Source organism: Terrapene carolina, unplaced genomic scaffold (assembly GCF_002925995.2).
Source record: "Terrapene carolina triunguis isolate 2854851 unplaced genomic scaffold, T_m_triunguis-2.0 Scaffold238, whole genome shotgun sequence".
Classification (NCBI taxonomy): Eukaryota; Metazoa; Chordata; order Testudines; family Emydidae; genus Terrapene; species Terrapene triunguis.
Window position 1 is genome coordinate 17,100,976 of NW_020664589.1, and position 17,537 is coordinate 17,118,512.

Here is a 17,537-nt window from a genome sequence, read left to right on the forward strand (position 1 = left end):
GCTAAAGCGGTGCCGTGGCACTGCTAAAGCGGTGCCGTGGCACTGCTTTAACGTGGCTTGTGTGGTCGTGGCAGAGCGCTAAACCACCTCCACGAGTGGTGTAGCTACCAGCGCTGGTGCACTGTCTATACTGGTGCTTTACAGCGCTGAAACTTGCTGCACTTGGGGGGGTGGGGTGTGTGTTTTTTTTCACACCCCTGAGCGAGAAAGATGCAGCGCTGTAAATTGCCAGTGTAGATAAGCCCTGAGTCTTCCTCTTTAGTTTCCAGTCAGTTTGCCCTGTTACTCCAGACTTCCACATGACTTTAGAAGCATTGTTGAAAACTGGTGAGTGGGAGCAGTGCCTCTCATTGGTGCAGTGCTTTTTCCAGAGGCTGAGTTCAATAGCAGTCGTTAGCAGGCCAATCAGCTTAATTTATGGAGGACTATAAAACCATAAAAGCTTCTGATTCTGTTTTCTAGATGAAATAAGATTGACTGCACCATGTGAAAACCCAAATCAATTAAAACTTTTTGTCAACACAGTTGTAGTGACTGGCAGCCGACTCACCAGTTCACAGCTTAAGGCTTGTACACACTAGTGCTTACTTTGATATAACTCAAGTCACTTAGGGGTGTGGAAAAGCTACCCCCGAGCGACATGAGTTATACCAACCTAAGCACCTGGGTGGACAGCGCTTTGTCGGCGGGAGAAGCTTTCCCAGCGACATAGCTACTGCTGCTTGGAGCGATGACAGGAGAGCTCTCTCCCATCGGAATAGAGCGTCTTCACTGGGAGCGCTACAGCGGCGCAGCTACGTCGGTACAGCTGCATCACTGTAGCGATTCTAGTGTAGACTAGCCCTTAGGGCATGGCTACACTGGAAACACTGTCATGGGAGCGCTCCCGCAGCAGCGCTCTGAAGTGCGAGTGTGGTTGCGTGCGAGCGCTGGGAGAAAGCTCTCCCAGCGCTCCTGGTAATCCACCTCCACGAGGGGTTTAGCTCCGAGCTCTCGGAGCCTGTCTACGCTAGCGCTTTAAAGCGCTCTGACTTGCTGCGCTCAGGGGGGTGATTTTTCACCCCCTTGAGCCAGCAAGTTAGAGCGCTATATAATGTAAGTGTAGCCAAGCCCTGAGTCTCACGCATCTCGACCTTGAATGGTCTTTTATTGTGTTTGAATTTCCAACACAAAGAGACAGATATTTTTTGCATGTTCATTTCAGGAATCATAATGCTAGAGCCCATGGGCCGTAGTTTGCCCACCCCTGGGCTAGAGTATTTATCAATACAGATGCTCATAAGTGTCATTATTCAAAGTTTATATTGTTTTAGTATTGAAGTTCACAATAGTAATAGCTTAAAAAGCTGCATGACAATGGAGAACCTCTCAACTATTCTGTGCCTAGGTGTTCTGTCTCTTGATTTGATGGGTATAATTCAACTGATGCAGACATCTGCTGATGAATGTAGTATGTTAGGGAAACTACAATTTTTGTATATTTATAAATCTTTTTTTTTCTCTTGACAGCATAATACACTTTAAAAGATTATATTGAGGTAACCTGATATGTTCTGCCATGTTGTGGCACTCTAACTTGTCAACTTATTTTTAGATATACTGCACTCATGTGTCAAGATATTAAAAATGTGTGTGGGAGTATTAATTTGGATTCTGAGCATCACCTGATATTGAGTCACTCCTTTGTGGAGCCTTCTTGGAGTAAAAACATGCTGTGCTTTTATTCTGATAATCAGAATTAACTCTAAATTGTCTCTAACCGAAGCCTGTCCTGTATTTTCAAATGAATATATAAATGCACCAATGTCACTTGTAAAGCCTTACTTCAGTAATAAACTTCCCATCCAAATCCTCTCCATAGCCACCAATGATGATCCTACAAGTAAGAAAGCAGACTGATTCGGGGGTTAAGTATATTGAATCTTCTTTCTAGCCACACAAGAAAAACTTCTACAAGATCACCTATAGGACCATGGCTGGCAAAGTTTGAATTCGTATCTTCAAATCCAAATCTCCCAAGTCATATTTGCTGCAGTATATCAGATGATTTACTTGAGTTCTGAGAGTGAATCTCCACAGGGGGGTTAGTCTGAAGCTTTTCTGATGCATGTCAGGTGACTCTCAGTATGCAAGTTGCACCAATAGTATGCACATGGAACACCTGTTCCATTTTCAGTTTGCATCATGTGAACATAGCATAGCATTCTCCAGGAGTATCCCTTGGTCCTTTGCTTCCTTGCTCAGCAGTGTGCATCCTGGGATTGTTTTCACTGGGAATTGTGGGAAGCCAGGTGGGTTCACTTTTTTTAAAATAAAAATCCTTTCTCTCCATCTTCACCCCATACTTCCTTTCTGGACTGGCTCATGCCATTTTTGAATTGTTGTCAGTCAGCATGGACCCAAAAAGCTGCTGGTATGGTGACAAGCATGAGTACACAAAGAATGCTTGGTCTGTGTTACAGCATTCAGAGCTGGATGAGTTCAGCATTGGACTTCGCCTGTCACCCCTTGGAGCAGATGATGCAGAAGCAGGAGAATGTTCTATGGTAGCAGCAGCAGGAGGATACTGTGCATGGGTGGCAGCAGGATGAGGGAAAAGAACAGGAGGCTGCTGAGCTGTTGGAACAAGAGGAATGGCTCCTGGATCATTTACACAGTGTTCAGCGCTGTTTCTGGTCCTGGGAAACCAGTGTAGATTGTCAGGAAAGGATCATTCTGCAGAGCTGGGACAATCAGCAGTGGTGAGAGAACTTTAGAATGGAGAGGGCTACCTTTTGTGAGATCTGTGCAGATCTGACCCTGGAGCTTCAGTGATAGCGCACCAACACGTGGTGTCCCATACTTGTGGAGAATTGGGTTGCCATTGCTGTCTGGAAGCTGGCCACCCCAAATGTACCAGACTGTAGCCAATCGATGTGGCTTTGGGAGATCAGCTGTTGGGGGCATTCTCATGCAGATCTCCTATACCATTATTACGGTGCTCTCTCGTCGGGTCCTGAAGCTGTGTAATGCTCAGGAGATTATTGATGGATTGGCACATAGGGAGTTCCCAAACTATATTGGGGGCAATTGATGGAAGCCATGTGCCATCATTCCCCTTTCCTTCCCCCTATGAGGGCACAGAATTTATAATCTGAAAAGGATATTTGCCCCTGGTGCTCCAAGGACTGGGGCATCCCTGTGGCAGGTTTCTAGTCACAAATGCCGGTTGACCTGAGAGGGTCCATGATGCTAGCATCTTTCAGAACTCAGTGCTATTTAAATGATGAAGAAAGGACCGTTTGCCCTCGGGAGCACTGTGGGCATTAATGGTGTGGAGGTGGGTCTCTTCGAACAATAGAACCAAGCTTATGCCCTGATTGTATGGCTTCGTTAGCCAGGCTTAGGCGGCTTGGACGGAAGGAAGAAATATTTTAACTATTGCCGGAGTAGTTGAGTGTGCGTGTGGTCATTGAAAGGCAGATGATGTTTGTTTAGGATATAGTTTGGAAGCAGAAGAAAAAAATGGTTCAGCCATTCTAACTGCATGTTGTTTTGCATAATATTTGTGAGGGGGATGGGGAAAGCCTTGCTGATGGGTGGGAGGCTGAGGTCCAGAGACTTGCTCAAAGGTTCAAGCAGCCAGCAAGACCTCCCACGGAGAACGCAAACACCCAGGGGAATGCTGTCTGGGATGCCTCTTATTTGTGTTTTGAATCTTATGCCTGAACATGTTGCCCATGTGGGGTTAGAGGGGTGTTGGGATGCAGACATTTTGAGCACAGGGGTATTTTGTGTGGGTGATTGACGTTTAACATTTGTAAAAGCCTATGAATGTTCAGCTTTATTTAATCAATGATTTCTCATAATGGATGCATTGTAAACTGTTTTATTAGGAAATAACAATAAAAAACAAAGTTTTAATGAAACCAATGGAAAAATATCTGTATTTGGAAATGCCTTTAACTAATCTTAAGTAACTAGATGCACACAAACTTTTAACTACTGCAATGGGGCAAACAACTCGAAGTGCAATAGTAAGGACATTTCAAATACAACAATTTGGAGTGTTGGGGGGGGGTGCATAAAGTTAAAGACGAGTATACACCTTGTTGCTGGTGGTTCTTGTCCGCATGGGTTCTGGGATTGAGTGTCGTGGCTCAAAATTCTCATGGGCATTGCAAGGCTCAAAAGAGCTGGACACAAGTGCAAGTGTTCTTAGTGTCTACAGCAGTGGTTCTCAACCTATTGACCACTGTGGGTCGCATATGCATCTTGTGGGCCGCATCCACACAATATATATATATATATATATACTACCTGTATGGCCCTGAGGATGTCACGTGAGCTGCAGCTGTGGGCTTATTGGGCCACTAGCAGGCCGTAGGTTGATAACCACTGGTCTAGAGCTTGCAGCTGAGAGGTGAATGGGAGCCGCTGGGAGCATTGCTGCAGCAATGCGAAGGTTAGGAGTTGCTGCTTGTCCCAGTAGCCAGCATTGTCCAGGGCCAGAAGGACATGACTGGATCCCAAGTTAAGGGACTGCTGGCCTAGCAGGCGCATGTTTTCCAGGAGGGCATTCTGGCTCGGGATAACATCTATGAGTTGCCTCTGCATTTCTGTCTTTTTCCATGCTCTGCTTTGTCATGGTGATGCCACTGCATCGCTGTCTTTGGCCACTGCCACAATCTCTTAGGAGAGCTGCATTCCTCATTTGCAGCCTCCACATCTCACTAGCCTGGCTTTCCTCTGTGACTGTGCCAGGAGTTCTACGAACATCTCATCCTGAGCTTTGCTTTTTCTCCCCTTCAGGTTGGCCAGCCTACTGGAAGTAAAGAGAGGCCCAGGCCTTGATGGTCTGGCTGCTGCAGGCATTGTGGTTGTGGGAGTAGGAGATGGAAAGAGTCACTTGTTCATATCCCAGACAAGTCATAGTAGCTTTTTTTTTTCTCAGTATGTATATGTGGCTTTATCTCTCTGAGCTTCCTCCAAAGAATGGGAAGTGATCTGCATGTATAAAGGGTAGTAGGTACATTTGGCTTTGTCTATCATATCTGCTTTCAAGCTGTTTGGGGTGGGGTGTTTGGAGCTATGTTCCAGGTTTGTTTTTGTGGTTTGTGTGCTGGAGATGCTTCTATGGCATTGGAGCTGTAAAGGGCAGAGGTTATGGAAGGTGAGCTGGATAGTAATCTCCTTTGGGCTATCCTCATTCTCGATGATGTTACACAGAGGCTGGTGACTAGGAGGAGAGAATGATCTTATTCAAAAAGACAAAGGGCAGACCAGTGAGAGATGCTCAGAAGTTATTCACCAGGACATTTCCCCAAGAAGTGCTGCAAGAGTGGAAGGAGCTTGCAGTCTACAAGGGTGGGGGGCATAGACATGAGGCTATTCCCTATAATGTGCAAAACAAAATCAAGGTATTACTTAGTCTTAAGTTCTGCTGTATCTCCCTTGCAGACATGGAGAGAGTGCAGAGAAAAATAGAAGGGATCCTACAATAATTGTCAGCTACAATGCATCTTACAGGGCATTTGTACCTCAGCGGGGAGCAATATTGTTTGTGCCTTGACCGGGCAGGCAGCGTGCATTTATATCTCATGTAAACTAACCAAATTTCTTTTCCTATAAGCACTGTCTCAATAAACTGAATTTTGCACAAATGAATGCTTTCGTTATTCAAATCTGCTGCAGAAGCGGGGGTTGAGAACACATTGTAATTCTGCCATGCTGGCAGGCACCATTTTGAAGCAACAGAAGGAGGTGGGGAAGGAGGCAGAGGCTCTTAGCTAACATCTGTCAACAATAATAATGAATAATAAATTGTAAAGATAGGTACTTACATGCTGAAGTTCCCACCAGGAGTCTGACTTCCTACCTGGCCTGAGTTTCTGGTGGGGATTCAGTCTCATCCAACACAGGGCAGAAATCGTGGTCCATTGTGGCAGGGCAGGACTGGGGCTGGCTTTCCAGCTGGCCGTTGTCCGGCTCCTGAGTCCCAAAAGGATCCCGGCTCTCAGGGGACAGCTCATCTTCTGATGTGTCGAGCTGGTCATCCTTGCTGTGGGGGACAGTGCGGGCAGCAGCTCCAGATAGTGCCTGGGTTGGGTTGTACTATAGCAGGGGTAGGCAACCTATGGCACGCGTACCAAAGGTGGCACGCGAGCTGATTTTCAGTGGCACTCACACTGCCCAGATCCTGGCCACCGGTCCAGGGGGCTCTGCATTTTAATTTAATTTTAAATGAAGCTTCTTAAACATTTTAAAAACCTTATTTACTTTACATATAACAATAGTTTAGTTATATATTCTAGACTTATAGAAAGAGACCTTCTAAAAACGTTGAAATGTATTACTGGCACGCGAAACCTTAAATTAGAGTGAATAAATGAAGACTCGGCACCCCGCTTTTGAAAGGTTGCCAACCCCTGTACTATAGTTAAGTAGAATCTTGTCCAGCTAATAAAAAAAAAAAAAAATGGACAGATCACATTCCCCTACCGGATTGTCTCCTTTTATCCCTTCTGTCAACATACTTTCTTGTGAGCTTCTAAGTCTTTATCCAGCACTGGTTGGCATCTTGTGGATAGCTGCTTTGCAATGTCCATGAAAAGGTCCTTATGTGTGTGGCTGGCCACAAGAGTTTCCTGAATTTATGCTTCACTCCAGATGATGAGGAAGTCCAAAGTGTCAGCACAGCTCCCAGTAGCTGCATGCAGCATGTTGTGGGGCTTTTGGAGTGCTATTGTGGTTGTATCACCAGTATAATGATACAATGGGATCCAAGAGCAAACTGGCAACATCTGGCTCTGCACCATCTTTTCAAGGGGAGAAGGGTCACCCTGGAAACTTGGTATCAGGAAAGGGAGGGCAGGGCACACAAGTAAATTGACAGGTCAGCAATGGTCGACTTGCAAAGCATTGTGGGGTAGCCTTTGAAAGCGTGCAAAAAGTGGTGCACAGCAATTGTGTGCGCATAAAACACCAAACAAAATCCATTTAAAGTAATCCTAGTCCACTATGCAAGAGGGTTCCAGTGTTCCTGATAAATGCAGAGGTAGTGCTCAGTGATGGGTTGCGTCATTTGTATGCAAGCATTTTCAAACTGGATTAACTAGATTGGATCCAGTTTAAAACTCCAGTGTTAAACAAGCCCTCTGAGAAGGCAGTAGCTATTATCTGAAAGACTTTTGTTGGCTGATCTTGTTGGCCTGGTTTTTACTGGGAAAAGAAATGTTAATGTAAGTGAGCTAACTTGAGGTTAAAACTAAATGAAGATAAGACCGTTTATATATAAAAATGGTCTTATCTTCATTTAGTTTTAACCTCAAGTTAGCTCACTTACATTAACACGCACACACACACAATTTTTACACAGATTAGCAGGTTAAATTAAAAGACTAACTTCACCTGCTGTGTGTAAAATCTGTGAAGTGCTTTATCTTCATTAGGATTTTACCTCAAGTTAGCTAACTCAAGGTAATGCCTCTTGATTTTCCCATGCAAGGAAGATAAGACTAATGAATTTAAAGCTACTTCCCAGCATTGTTTATGAATTTGGGATGAAACAAGTTTTTCCCTTCCTGGCTTGCTGATCAGGTTTTTGGAATTTCTAGATTAGTGAATGAGGGTGTGGGGAGAAGTGAGGCCTGGTCTGAGTCTGGAGTATCATAAACTGAGCTCTGCTACTGACTCATCCTTGTAGTATTGGGCAAACAACTTTACCTCTCTCTGTTTTTCCAGTCTGTAAAATTATAATTCTTTACTATCCAATCTCCTCGGAAGTAATTTTATTTGATATTTGTGACATTCCTTGAAGATGAAAAGCCCTACATAAGTGCTAAGTATTAATATCTCTTTTGAATTCAAACTTTAGTTATAGTCTCAAAAGTGTCTCTAAAAATGATTGTGTTCTTCTCACTTGTTCTGTTTATATGTAATTTTTTTTTAAACTGTCAACCCTGAAAACTCAGTTTAGGTGTTGAAAGTCAAGCTGAGTTCTTTCAGGCACATCCATCATAATAAGTGATAAAGATTCTTAAGGCTATATTCTGCCTGGGTTTTACCTATAGAACTCCAGTGTCTTCAAATGGTACTGTACATCAGGTGTAACTTAGGTCAGAAGTTGATCTTGAAATTGGAATTTAGTTTAATAAGTCATGAATGTATGAGCCAGAATGAAATTCAACTTTCTCTCCCATTGCTGTATTGGCTCTGAAGATCTAACGGGAGTTGAAAAAATGATTCCCAACATGACTTCATATTAAGTGATAATATGGACACCCCTGGAAAGAAAAAGCGGGCAATCTAGAGAAACATTATGTAGAACAGTAGAAAAAGAAGCCGGAGCCATGAATATGGCACTCAGAAGCCTGACTGACCAGCACAAGACCAAAATAAATAGTGGAAACTGGTAGAAATCCTATGCACCTGAGGGTGCAGGAGGATAAAGAAAGGAGGAGATAAATTTTCCTGTTTTCTGAAGTATCCACCTCACTCCTTCACCCCTCCCCCCCCCAACCAAATAAATAAGTTAATATGACCTGTTTCATATTGATTAACTTGCAGTCCTGGCTTTCAAGCTGTGGACAATGAACTTTGATAAATGCTTTTTTCCCCTGCCTCATAACTAAGCTAGTGGGGTTGGAAATATGCTGTCTGTCTTTTATGGAAAGTATGTTTGAAAGCTCTTGCCCTTGAAAGCATTCTGGGTCCAAATTCTGCGTTCCTGTGTGCCATGCAACTCCAAAGTGAATAACTGGAATTTGGCCTTAAGTCCAAAATATTATTTGTTTCCTATATTTTTGCTGTTTATTTCCCAAAGAATTTACACTCCCATCTTGCTGTCTGCTTCAGCTTTCAGACACTCTGGGCCAAATTCTGTGCTGACTTGCATCCAGTTCAGGAAATCAAGTTGGCACTGAATTTGGCCAGGTATGTTTCTGGAGAAAATGTGGTTAAATAGTCAGTCGGAACTCCAGCTCGCCTTGTGCTTGAGTTAATTAAAATGCTGTTGTCACTTTGAACTCCAAGTAGGTCCTCTGTTGTATATCAAGGGATCCCAGGAATCTAGGACTGTCAGAAGATTTTTGTATTGTATGCAAATTCTCAGAGTTGCCTTAAAGTTATTTAACTGCTTTGAAGTCCTGACTCACCTTTCTAACGCTAGTTTAAGGATATTTCTTGCTTTTTTTTCAGTACAGTTTTGTGAAGGAAAGATGAGTGCACTGATCTTTTAGCTTTTCAGAGAGCTATCATTGGCAGTCTTTTCTTCATAAATAACTTTCTGGTTATACTTTCTCATTTCCTCCACAGTTGAAGGTAATGTTATGACTAGCAAACAAGAGGAGCGTGTGAAGAAATAGCTGGCTTCCTTCTTACCAAAGCTGAATTTGCATTATTGCTTCCAACTACTAAATCTAACTGCAGGGATTTTATCATATAAAAAAATCTTATGTTTTAGTCACAAAAATAAAACTCTTATTCAAAAGGTGAGCAAATTAAGTCCTTAGAATAATGAATAGCTTTCCAAATAACATAGCAAAAATGTTTAGTTTAATAAAAAAACATTTTAAAAGTGTTTTGACCTACTCCAGGTTCCAAATAGTATGTCTTTACATAATTGAAAATGCAACTTTCAAATGGATCTCTTTATCCTACAGTCTTTAATACTAAGTAAAAGCATACCAGCCCCGTTTTTAAATTATACCAACTATTAATTGGTGGTGAAAAGCATTGAATAGTCTTCCTGTATTTCAGTTGCCATCGTGAAAGAGGTTGCTTTTGCAAAGTAAAACTTCTCCCTAATAACAGTTTGTAAAATCTAATGAAAATGTTCCTTATTCTTTAATGCGTGCGCACGCACGTGCACACACACACTCTTGCTGTACAGTCCCCTTTGAACAAAAAAACCTTTTGTAGTGCATGTGCAAGGTTGAAATGTACAAGCTCAACAAGAGATTGTTTTCACTATTAAAAACAGAGACTTTGTGAAACCCTATGCAAGTATTTGAGATGTAATTTTACTTTAGGGATCTGAAACTCATCAGATGCAGGTTAATTATAAAATGTCATCTATAATAGGGGAACTTTGCAAAACTAGGAACTTGCCTCCCCTCAAAACGTACACAGTGCATTGTCTCTCATCCAGAACGAGTTAAAATGAATTAATAATTCTACGCCATGGTGCCTGGGTACTGTAGAGATGAGGGCCATAAAAGTACGTAGGCAGCTCTTTAACTCATCCTGATGTGGTTATATATATCAAAATTTGTATGTTATAGCTATCTTGTTTTAGATCCATGTGCTGCAATACCTTGTAAAAACTGAGGAATACAATGACGTATGTCACTATATACCTCTTTTTTTTTCTGGTCACCTGGAAGTTGCTTTAACATAGGTATTTATAATCTATTTCTTGATTTTTATTGTAAGAATAATTTGTTGCAAGAAATCATTTGTTAGAAACCTTATGTTGCTGGCACAGTTCTGTCACATTAATAGAACTTCTCCATTCGTTTAATGAGGCAGTCACCTTTAAAACTTTTTGTAAAGGTACTATGTATTCTTCTTGGAGTCTTTTTTTGGTTTAATATATCAGAGGGGTAGCCGTGTTAGTCTGTATCCACAAAAACAATGAGGAGTCCGGTGGCACCTTAAAGACTAACAAATTTATATTGGCATAAGCTTTCGTGGGTAAAAAACCCCACTACTTCAGATGCAACTGAAGAAATGGGTTTTTTTACCCACAAAAGCTTATGCTCAAATAAATCTTAGTCTTTAAGGTGCCACCGGACTCCTTGTTCTTTTGGTTTAATATCACCTTCAAGTAGAGATGATCTCAGCATGAACTACAGCCTTTGGATTGATTTTTGTTAAGGATACTCTGAGTCTCCTTTGCAAGCTTAGAAAATGCTTTGTAAGTTGGTGTTCCGACATTTCTATATATAAAGATTATAGATGACAGCTATTTATGGCTTATCTTCCTTTGGATGATAGGGTTTTGCTTGTCAAGTTGAACCATAGGTGAGGGAACTTGGGTAGTAGTTGTTGGTGACCCATGCTCTTGAACCATCAGGGTTTCTTTTAAAAATTCTGTGCCCAGTTAGGGAAGCTAATAAATATTATTTGGAAAGGATCCTGTGGTTTAGTGCAGGTCCTGGTGTGGCTGGAAAGATCTTTAAAGGAGTACAAAGAGGAGAGTGATATGCCTGCAAATCATAAATCATACTCGCGTTCCCCGAGTGTGGGAGCAAGTAGCATTGTGAGATCAGGCTTCACTGAAGGTGCTAGAGCTGATAGGGAACAGACCGGCATTCCATTTATGATTGTATTTAAGTGCCCATCACCATAGTATTTGGGTGCTCTAACATATACAGGGTGGTGGAGCTGGTCATAATTCTTCCTACCATACTAACACTCAAGAAGGGCTACATCTGATGGTGAGGAAATGAGGGGTCAGCTAAGGTAATTTTCTTTGTAAGAAATCAGGTGCGGTTAATGGCTGCTCAGTTTTCTTCTCTGTAATTGTGCTTACACAAATTATATTGTCCATGTTAATATGTTTTTCACAAATGATCCTTTAACATCTTAATTTAAATAAATAGAGGAAAAAGGGAAATTTCTTTTGAATAACTTGACCATTTTATCACATGTCAATGGCAGTATGCCTTATCTATCTAGACGTTTTAATTGGATAGTTAGGACATGTTAGTTAACAGGTGCAAAGATCACACCTTTAAATCCTAAACTAGACAAGTTGCATCTGATTAATATTGCAATATCTGATTATATCATCATATAGTTACATATTTGGCAAACACTTCTTATCAACCTTCATTTTTAATTAATGGAGTTATCCCATCTCCTAGAACTGGAAGGGACCTTGAAAGGTCATCGAGTCCAGCCCCCTGCCTTCACTAGCAGGACCAAGTACTGATTTTGCCCCAGATCCCCAAGTGGCCCCCTCAAGGATTGAACTCACAACCCTGGGTTTAGCAGGCCAATGCTCAAACCACTGAGCTATCCCTCTCCCCCTTTAAATTTCTAACATCATGAAAGATTTTAAATACTATGATACTTTTTTGGTTTATTTAGCCATTAAGAAGCAAATAAGTTGTTCACTAAATACTTAGCTGCTGTTGTACTGTAATGGACTGTGCAGATTTCCTTTCCAACTGAGGTTTCTTCAGTTTGTTTTGTCATTTAGAGAATTTCTGGATCATGGCCCGCAAGTACATTCCTGTGAGTTGGGATGTTCGAGGAGACCTTGTTGAATGAGTTCTACTATTGAATAGCAATGCATTCTGTGCATGTTTATGTATGGGTGGTGCTAGTTATGAGAGTCTCTTTAGCAGAAAAGGCAAATTGAATAGTGTAGAAGACAGAATCCTCTTTATTTCACATGAAAGCAGGAATTTCTGTCGGTCATGGGGCTACTAGACCCAAACACTTATTTTAAACTGCAGCATAGCTTAGTATGTGTTCTGATAAATCTTATTCACATGTACTCCTTTGCTCACTGAGCACTGACCTGACCATATAATATGTCAAAATGGGACTCCTTTCCCCCTTCTACCTCCCTGAGTCTGAGTGTCATCATGCTGGCCTCCACCATTAGAAATTAGAAGGGTAATCCTGAGGGTGTTCTCCCTCCCCCACCTCCCCTCACCCCAGTGTGGCACTTTGGGGAGAGCTTCACCGTTATTAGTGAAAACAGAGTAATGTTTAAGTTACCAGAGCTGAGGGCAGCTTTAATGTATGTGGAACTGGCCAATATGATGTCACTGAACCCTGCAAGTGCATGTGAGAAATTTTGAAGATGACATTATGAATTTGAAGTGTTTTACAGTGATGAAGGATGGCCCAATAACTAGGGATGTTGCCTGGGGTTTGGGAGGTGGGGCTAGATTTAAAATTTTTATTAAAAGCTAATGTTAAAAAAATTATAGAATACATAGGTTCAGAAAAGTGTCTGTACATCTGGGTAGAGTGTTTAGATTGTCCACAAATACAAAGTTTGTTTTTAAAGTCATATGATACATAGAGTACATAATCAGCAATAACCCAAATTGAGGTGAATAGATTTAACAATACAGTTTAGATATTAGAATCCGAGTACTCGGCTACATCCCTCATGAAAAGTTGTACAGAGATTTGGTTGTGGAAAGCAAAATATATCAATGAGTGGAGATTGTCCTTCAGTAACTGAGAATTAGGTTCGTTGTCCATTTAGAAAATACAGTCCAGGAAGAAAGTAGGGATCCATGAGGAAAATAGGGATCAAAGATAGGTAGGTACTGTAAATACAGTAAGTCATAAACTTACAATTATCACTGGTTCTTAAATTTTATCAAGAAGTTTTTGATAACTTTTCAGTATTCAAATTCTTTTTGTCTGTTGGAGTTTTAAAAAATAGCAGCTCTATATAATGTGAAATTCTTCATGTATTTTTCCTTTTGCAGTGAGTACTGTGTAGTCCTCTCACCCTCAAAGATGGTGAAGCTGGATATTCACACTCTGGCTCATCACCTCAAGCAGGAACGACTCTATGTAAACTCAGAAAAGCAACTTATTCAGAGATTAAATGCAGATGTATTGAAGACAGCTGAGAAACTGTACCACACAGCATGGATTTCCAAGCAGCAAAGGATTAACTTGGACAGACTTATCATAACAAGGTGATAAATGCTTTGTGGGAAATTGAACTCCTAAACTCTTGTGAATTAAAAGAATTCCGTGATTCTTTTCATACTGTATATTGAGCACAGCAGGTGATTCTAATGATAAAATTTTAATGGCTATAAAACCATTCTAAAAATTATTCTAAAACAGGAAGTCTGAGTTGTGTCAGATTTGCTCTTAAATATGATGTGACTCCTGGTAGTTCAAACACTCTACCTTTTTAAATTTTGTTTATTTATTTATTTTTGACCTTTGTGTGTGTGTATATATGTTGCATCCCTTCTGATTGGTAGTTCATAGTAAGAAATTATGTTTTTATTATTAAACACTCAAATTTGTTGTTGTAATGAAGCTCATACATTGACTAATGTTCACAATTTTTTTTTTTAAACTTACAATAAAGTTTTTAGGTGTTAATGCTTTTAAATTTTTTTTTTTTTTTTTTTAAAGGAAAAATTCTTGCAGTGTATTTTTTACTCTATTGTCTAGAGCAGCATTTTTCAAAGTTCGGGTCGCAACCCAGTACTGGGTTGCGGCACGTAAGGCACTGGGTCGCTCTGGTCAGCACAGCTGAATGGGACGTTAAAAGTCCCGTTGGTGGTGCTGCCCAGCTAAGGCAGGCTAGTGCCTACCTGTTCCGACACCGCGCTGCGCCCTGGAAGCGGCCAGCAGCAGGTCCGGCTTCTAGGTGGGAGGGCCACGGGGCTCCGTGCGCTGCCCCCGCCCCAAGCACTGGCTCCAAACTCCCACTGGCCAGTTACCAGCCAATGGGAGCTGGGGGGGAGGGAGAGGCGCGGTGCCTGCGGGCGAGAGCTGTGCGGAGCCGCTTGCGCACCTCTGCGTAGGAGCCGGACCTGCTGCTGACTGCTTCAGGCGCAGCGTGGTCTATGGTGCCAGGACAGGCCGGAAGCCTGCATCTGCACCCCAGCTGTGCCGCTGACCGGGAGCCGCCAGAGGTAACCCCGTGCCCCAACCTTGTGCCCCAATCCCCTGCCCCAGTCGTGAGCGCCCCCCAGAACCCCTTCCTGTACCCCAAGCCCCTCATCCCGAGCCTGCACCCCCAGAGCCCTGACCCCCTCCTGCACCCTGCCCCACCCCGGAGCCCCTGCTGCACCCCAAAACCCTCATCCTTGGCCCTACCCCAGAGCCTGCACTCCCAGCCCAGAACCCTGATCCCCTCCTGCACCCCAACCCCCTACCCCAGCCCGGAGCCCCCTCCCACACTCCGAGCCCCTCATCCCCAGCTCCATTGGGTCGGGGGCATCAACAGTTTTCTTCAGTTGGGTCCCCAGAAAAAAGTTTGAAAACCATTGGTCTAGAGCTCCTAGTAATAGATTCAGAATGCTGCTGCTTTTAGATTTAATTGTCTATTAAAAATTAGGGCTGTCGATTAATCGCAGTTACCGCATGCAATTAACTCAAAACAAATTAACATGTTATTTTTTTAAATGAGCCTTAATCTTATGTCTCTGGAGATGGGATGCGGTGGCGGCGGGGAGGTAGGCATTGCCTGTGCCAGTGGGCAGAAGGCGGACAGGGAGAAGAGACTGCGGGCAATTTGGGAGAGCTGGTTAAACACCTTCCGGGGGAGGAGGAGAGAAGACCCCGGCCTTAGGGGTGTGCAAGGGAGGCTACCGCCCAGGGCGCTGTGCTGGAAGGGGTTGGGGGGAGCGGGGAAGCTGCTACATGGCTCTGGGACAGGGATACCTGTGCTCCACTGCTGCTCTTGGCCAACCTGCTCCGGACCGGGAGCCTGCCTCCTGTCTGCTGCACAAAGTGGGGGTGAAGGGCCTATGTTGGGGTATCCCCCTCCTGCCCGTGTACCCAGTCGCCACTGAGCTGAGGTGGGGGATCAGGGAGAGCCTGTCTGCTGCTGGCTCAGGAGTGAGTGCTGCCAACAGCAACTGCTGCTGGCTGAAAAAAGCATTAAAGTTTCTGAGTGCTCCGTTTAAAGAGACAGTGCTCCCCCAACACACACACACACGCAAATATTTGTAATAAAAAATAATACAAAGTGAGCACTGTACACTTTGTATTCTGTGTTGTAATTTAAATCCGTATATTTGAAAATATAGAAAACATCCAAAAATATTTAAATAAATGGTATTCTATTCTATTCTATTATTGTTTAACAGTATGATTAAAACTACAATTAATCGGGACTTTTTTTATCTTGTGATTAATCGCAATTAATTTTGTAATCGTTTGACAGCCCTGTTACAAATAATTGAATTATTTCACTGTTTTTTCTCTGAAGTGCTGAAGCTTCTCCTGCTGAATGCTGCCAGCATGCCAAAGTCTTGGAGGACACACAGTTCGTTGATGGGTACAAGCAGTTGGGATTTCAAGAGACTGCTTATGGAGAATTCCTCAACAGGTTGAGAGAGAACCCTAGGCTTATTGCTTCCTCTCTGGTTGCTGGAGAGAAACTCAACCAGGACAACACACACAGTGTTATTTACACAGTCTTTACCTCCATCTATGGCAATTGCATCATGCAGGAAGATGAGAGCTACCTCCTTCAAGTTTTGCGTTACTTGATAGAATTCGAACTAAAGGAAAGCGACAATCCCAGACGGCTTTTGAGGAGAGGCACCTGTGCATTCAGCATTTTATTCAAACTTTTTTCTGAAGGACTCTTTTCTGCAAAACTCTTCCTCACTGCAACATTGCATGAGCCAATCATGCAGCTGCTGGTGGAAGATGAAGACCACCTAGAAACAGATGCAAACAAATTGATCGAGAGGTTCTCTCCCGCACAACAGGAAAAACTCTTTGGGGAGAAAGGCACTGAAAGGTTCAAACAAAAAGTCCAAGAAATGGTGGATTCCAATGAGGCTAAGTTAGTGGCTTTGGTGAACAAATTCATTGGTTATCTCAAGCAGAACACATACTGCTTTCCGCATAGCTTGAGATGGATTTTATCACAAATGTACAAAACACTCTCCTGTGTAGACCGGCTGGAGGGTGGGGAGGTGCGAGCAATGTGCACGGATCTTCTGCTTGCATGTTTCATTTGTCCTGCAGTTGTCAACCCAGAACAGTATGGAATAATTTCTGATGCCCCAATAAACGAGGTGGCAAGATTTAATCTGATGCAGGTATGACTTCCTTTTTTATGTTACTCTAAACAAATGAGACCAGATAAGAACGGCCGTACTGGGTCAGACCAGTGGTCCATCTAGCCCAGTATTTTGTCTTCCATCAGTGTCCAATGACAGAAGCTTGAGAGGGAATGAACAGAGCAATTTTGAATGATGTATCCTGTCATCCAGTCCCAGCTTTTAGCAGTTGGAGGTTTAGGGACACCAGGAGCATAGAGTTGTGTCCCTGACCATCTTGGCTAATAGCCATTGATGTACCTATTCTCCATTAATTTGTCTCATTCTTTTTTAAGCCACCCAGCAGGCTATCAGTTGCTGGGCAGTTCAGCTGTCCCTCCCCCCGCTGCCGTGTGCTGCTCCTGTCCTCTGCCTTGGAGCTGGTCCCGGGAGTCTCCTGCTTGCTGTGCGAGGGCGGGGGGGAGGGGAGGAGAAGAGGGGTGCTAATGTCAAGGTGTCCGCCCGCTCCTGCCCCCCATCTTCACAGAGCGGGTGGGACATGACAGGGCTCAGGACTGAGGGAGCATGCTGGCAGCAGCTGCTGTCTCAACTTGCTGATCTACTTAGAAAGGTAGAGTACTTAGAGTGGGGTCAGCGTACTTAAAGGGGCAGTGCGTGTGTGTCTCACACGCACATGGTCTGTCACTCTCTGCATGCTGTTTCTCCTCCCTCCATTCCTGCTGCCTTGTAGAGCGTGAGGCTACATTAACAACAATGTGTTAACCCTTGTGGGCTCAGACGAGTGCTAGTTCATCATTTAGCAGTAAGGCATTC

The 17,537-nt window shown here is 43.1% G+C and overlaps 1 protein-coding gene across 2 annotated transcripts in view; it reads left to right on the plus strand.

The window, feature by feature from the left end:
• Positions 1-17,537, plus strand: part of GAPVD1 (GTPase activating protein and VPS9 domains 1) — a 65,431-nt gene that overhangs the window by 11,806 nt on the left and 36,088 nt on the right. For both annotated transcript variants that reach the window (XM_026657241.2, XM_026657242.2), the window contains exons 2-3: positions 13,443-13,658; positions 15,920-16,763. In XM_026657241.2, the coding sequence (XP_026513026.1) occupies positions 13,443-13,658; positions 15,920-16,763 (1,060 nt within the window). The remainder of the gene's footprint in view (positions 1-13,442; positions 13,659-15,919; positions 16,764-17,537) is intronic.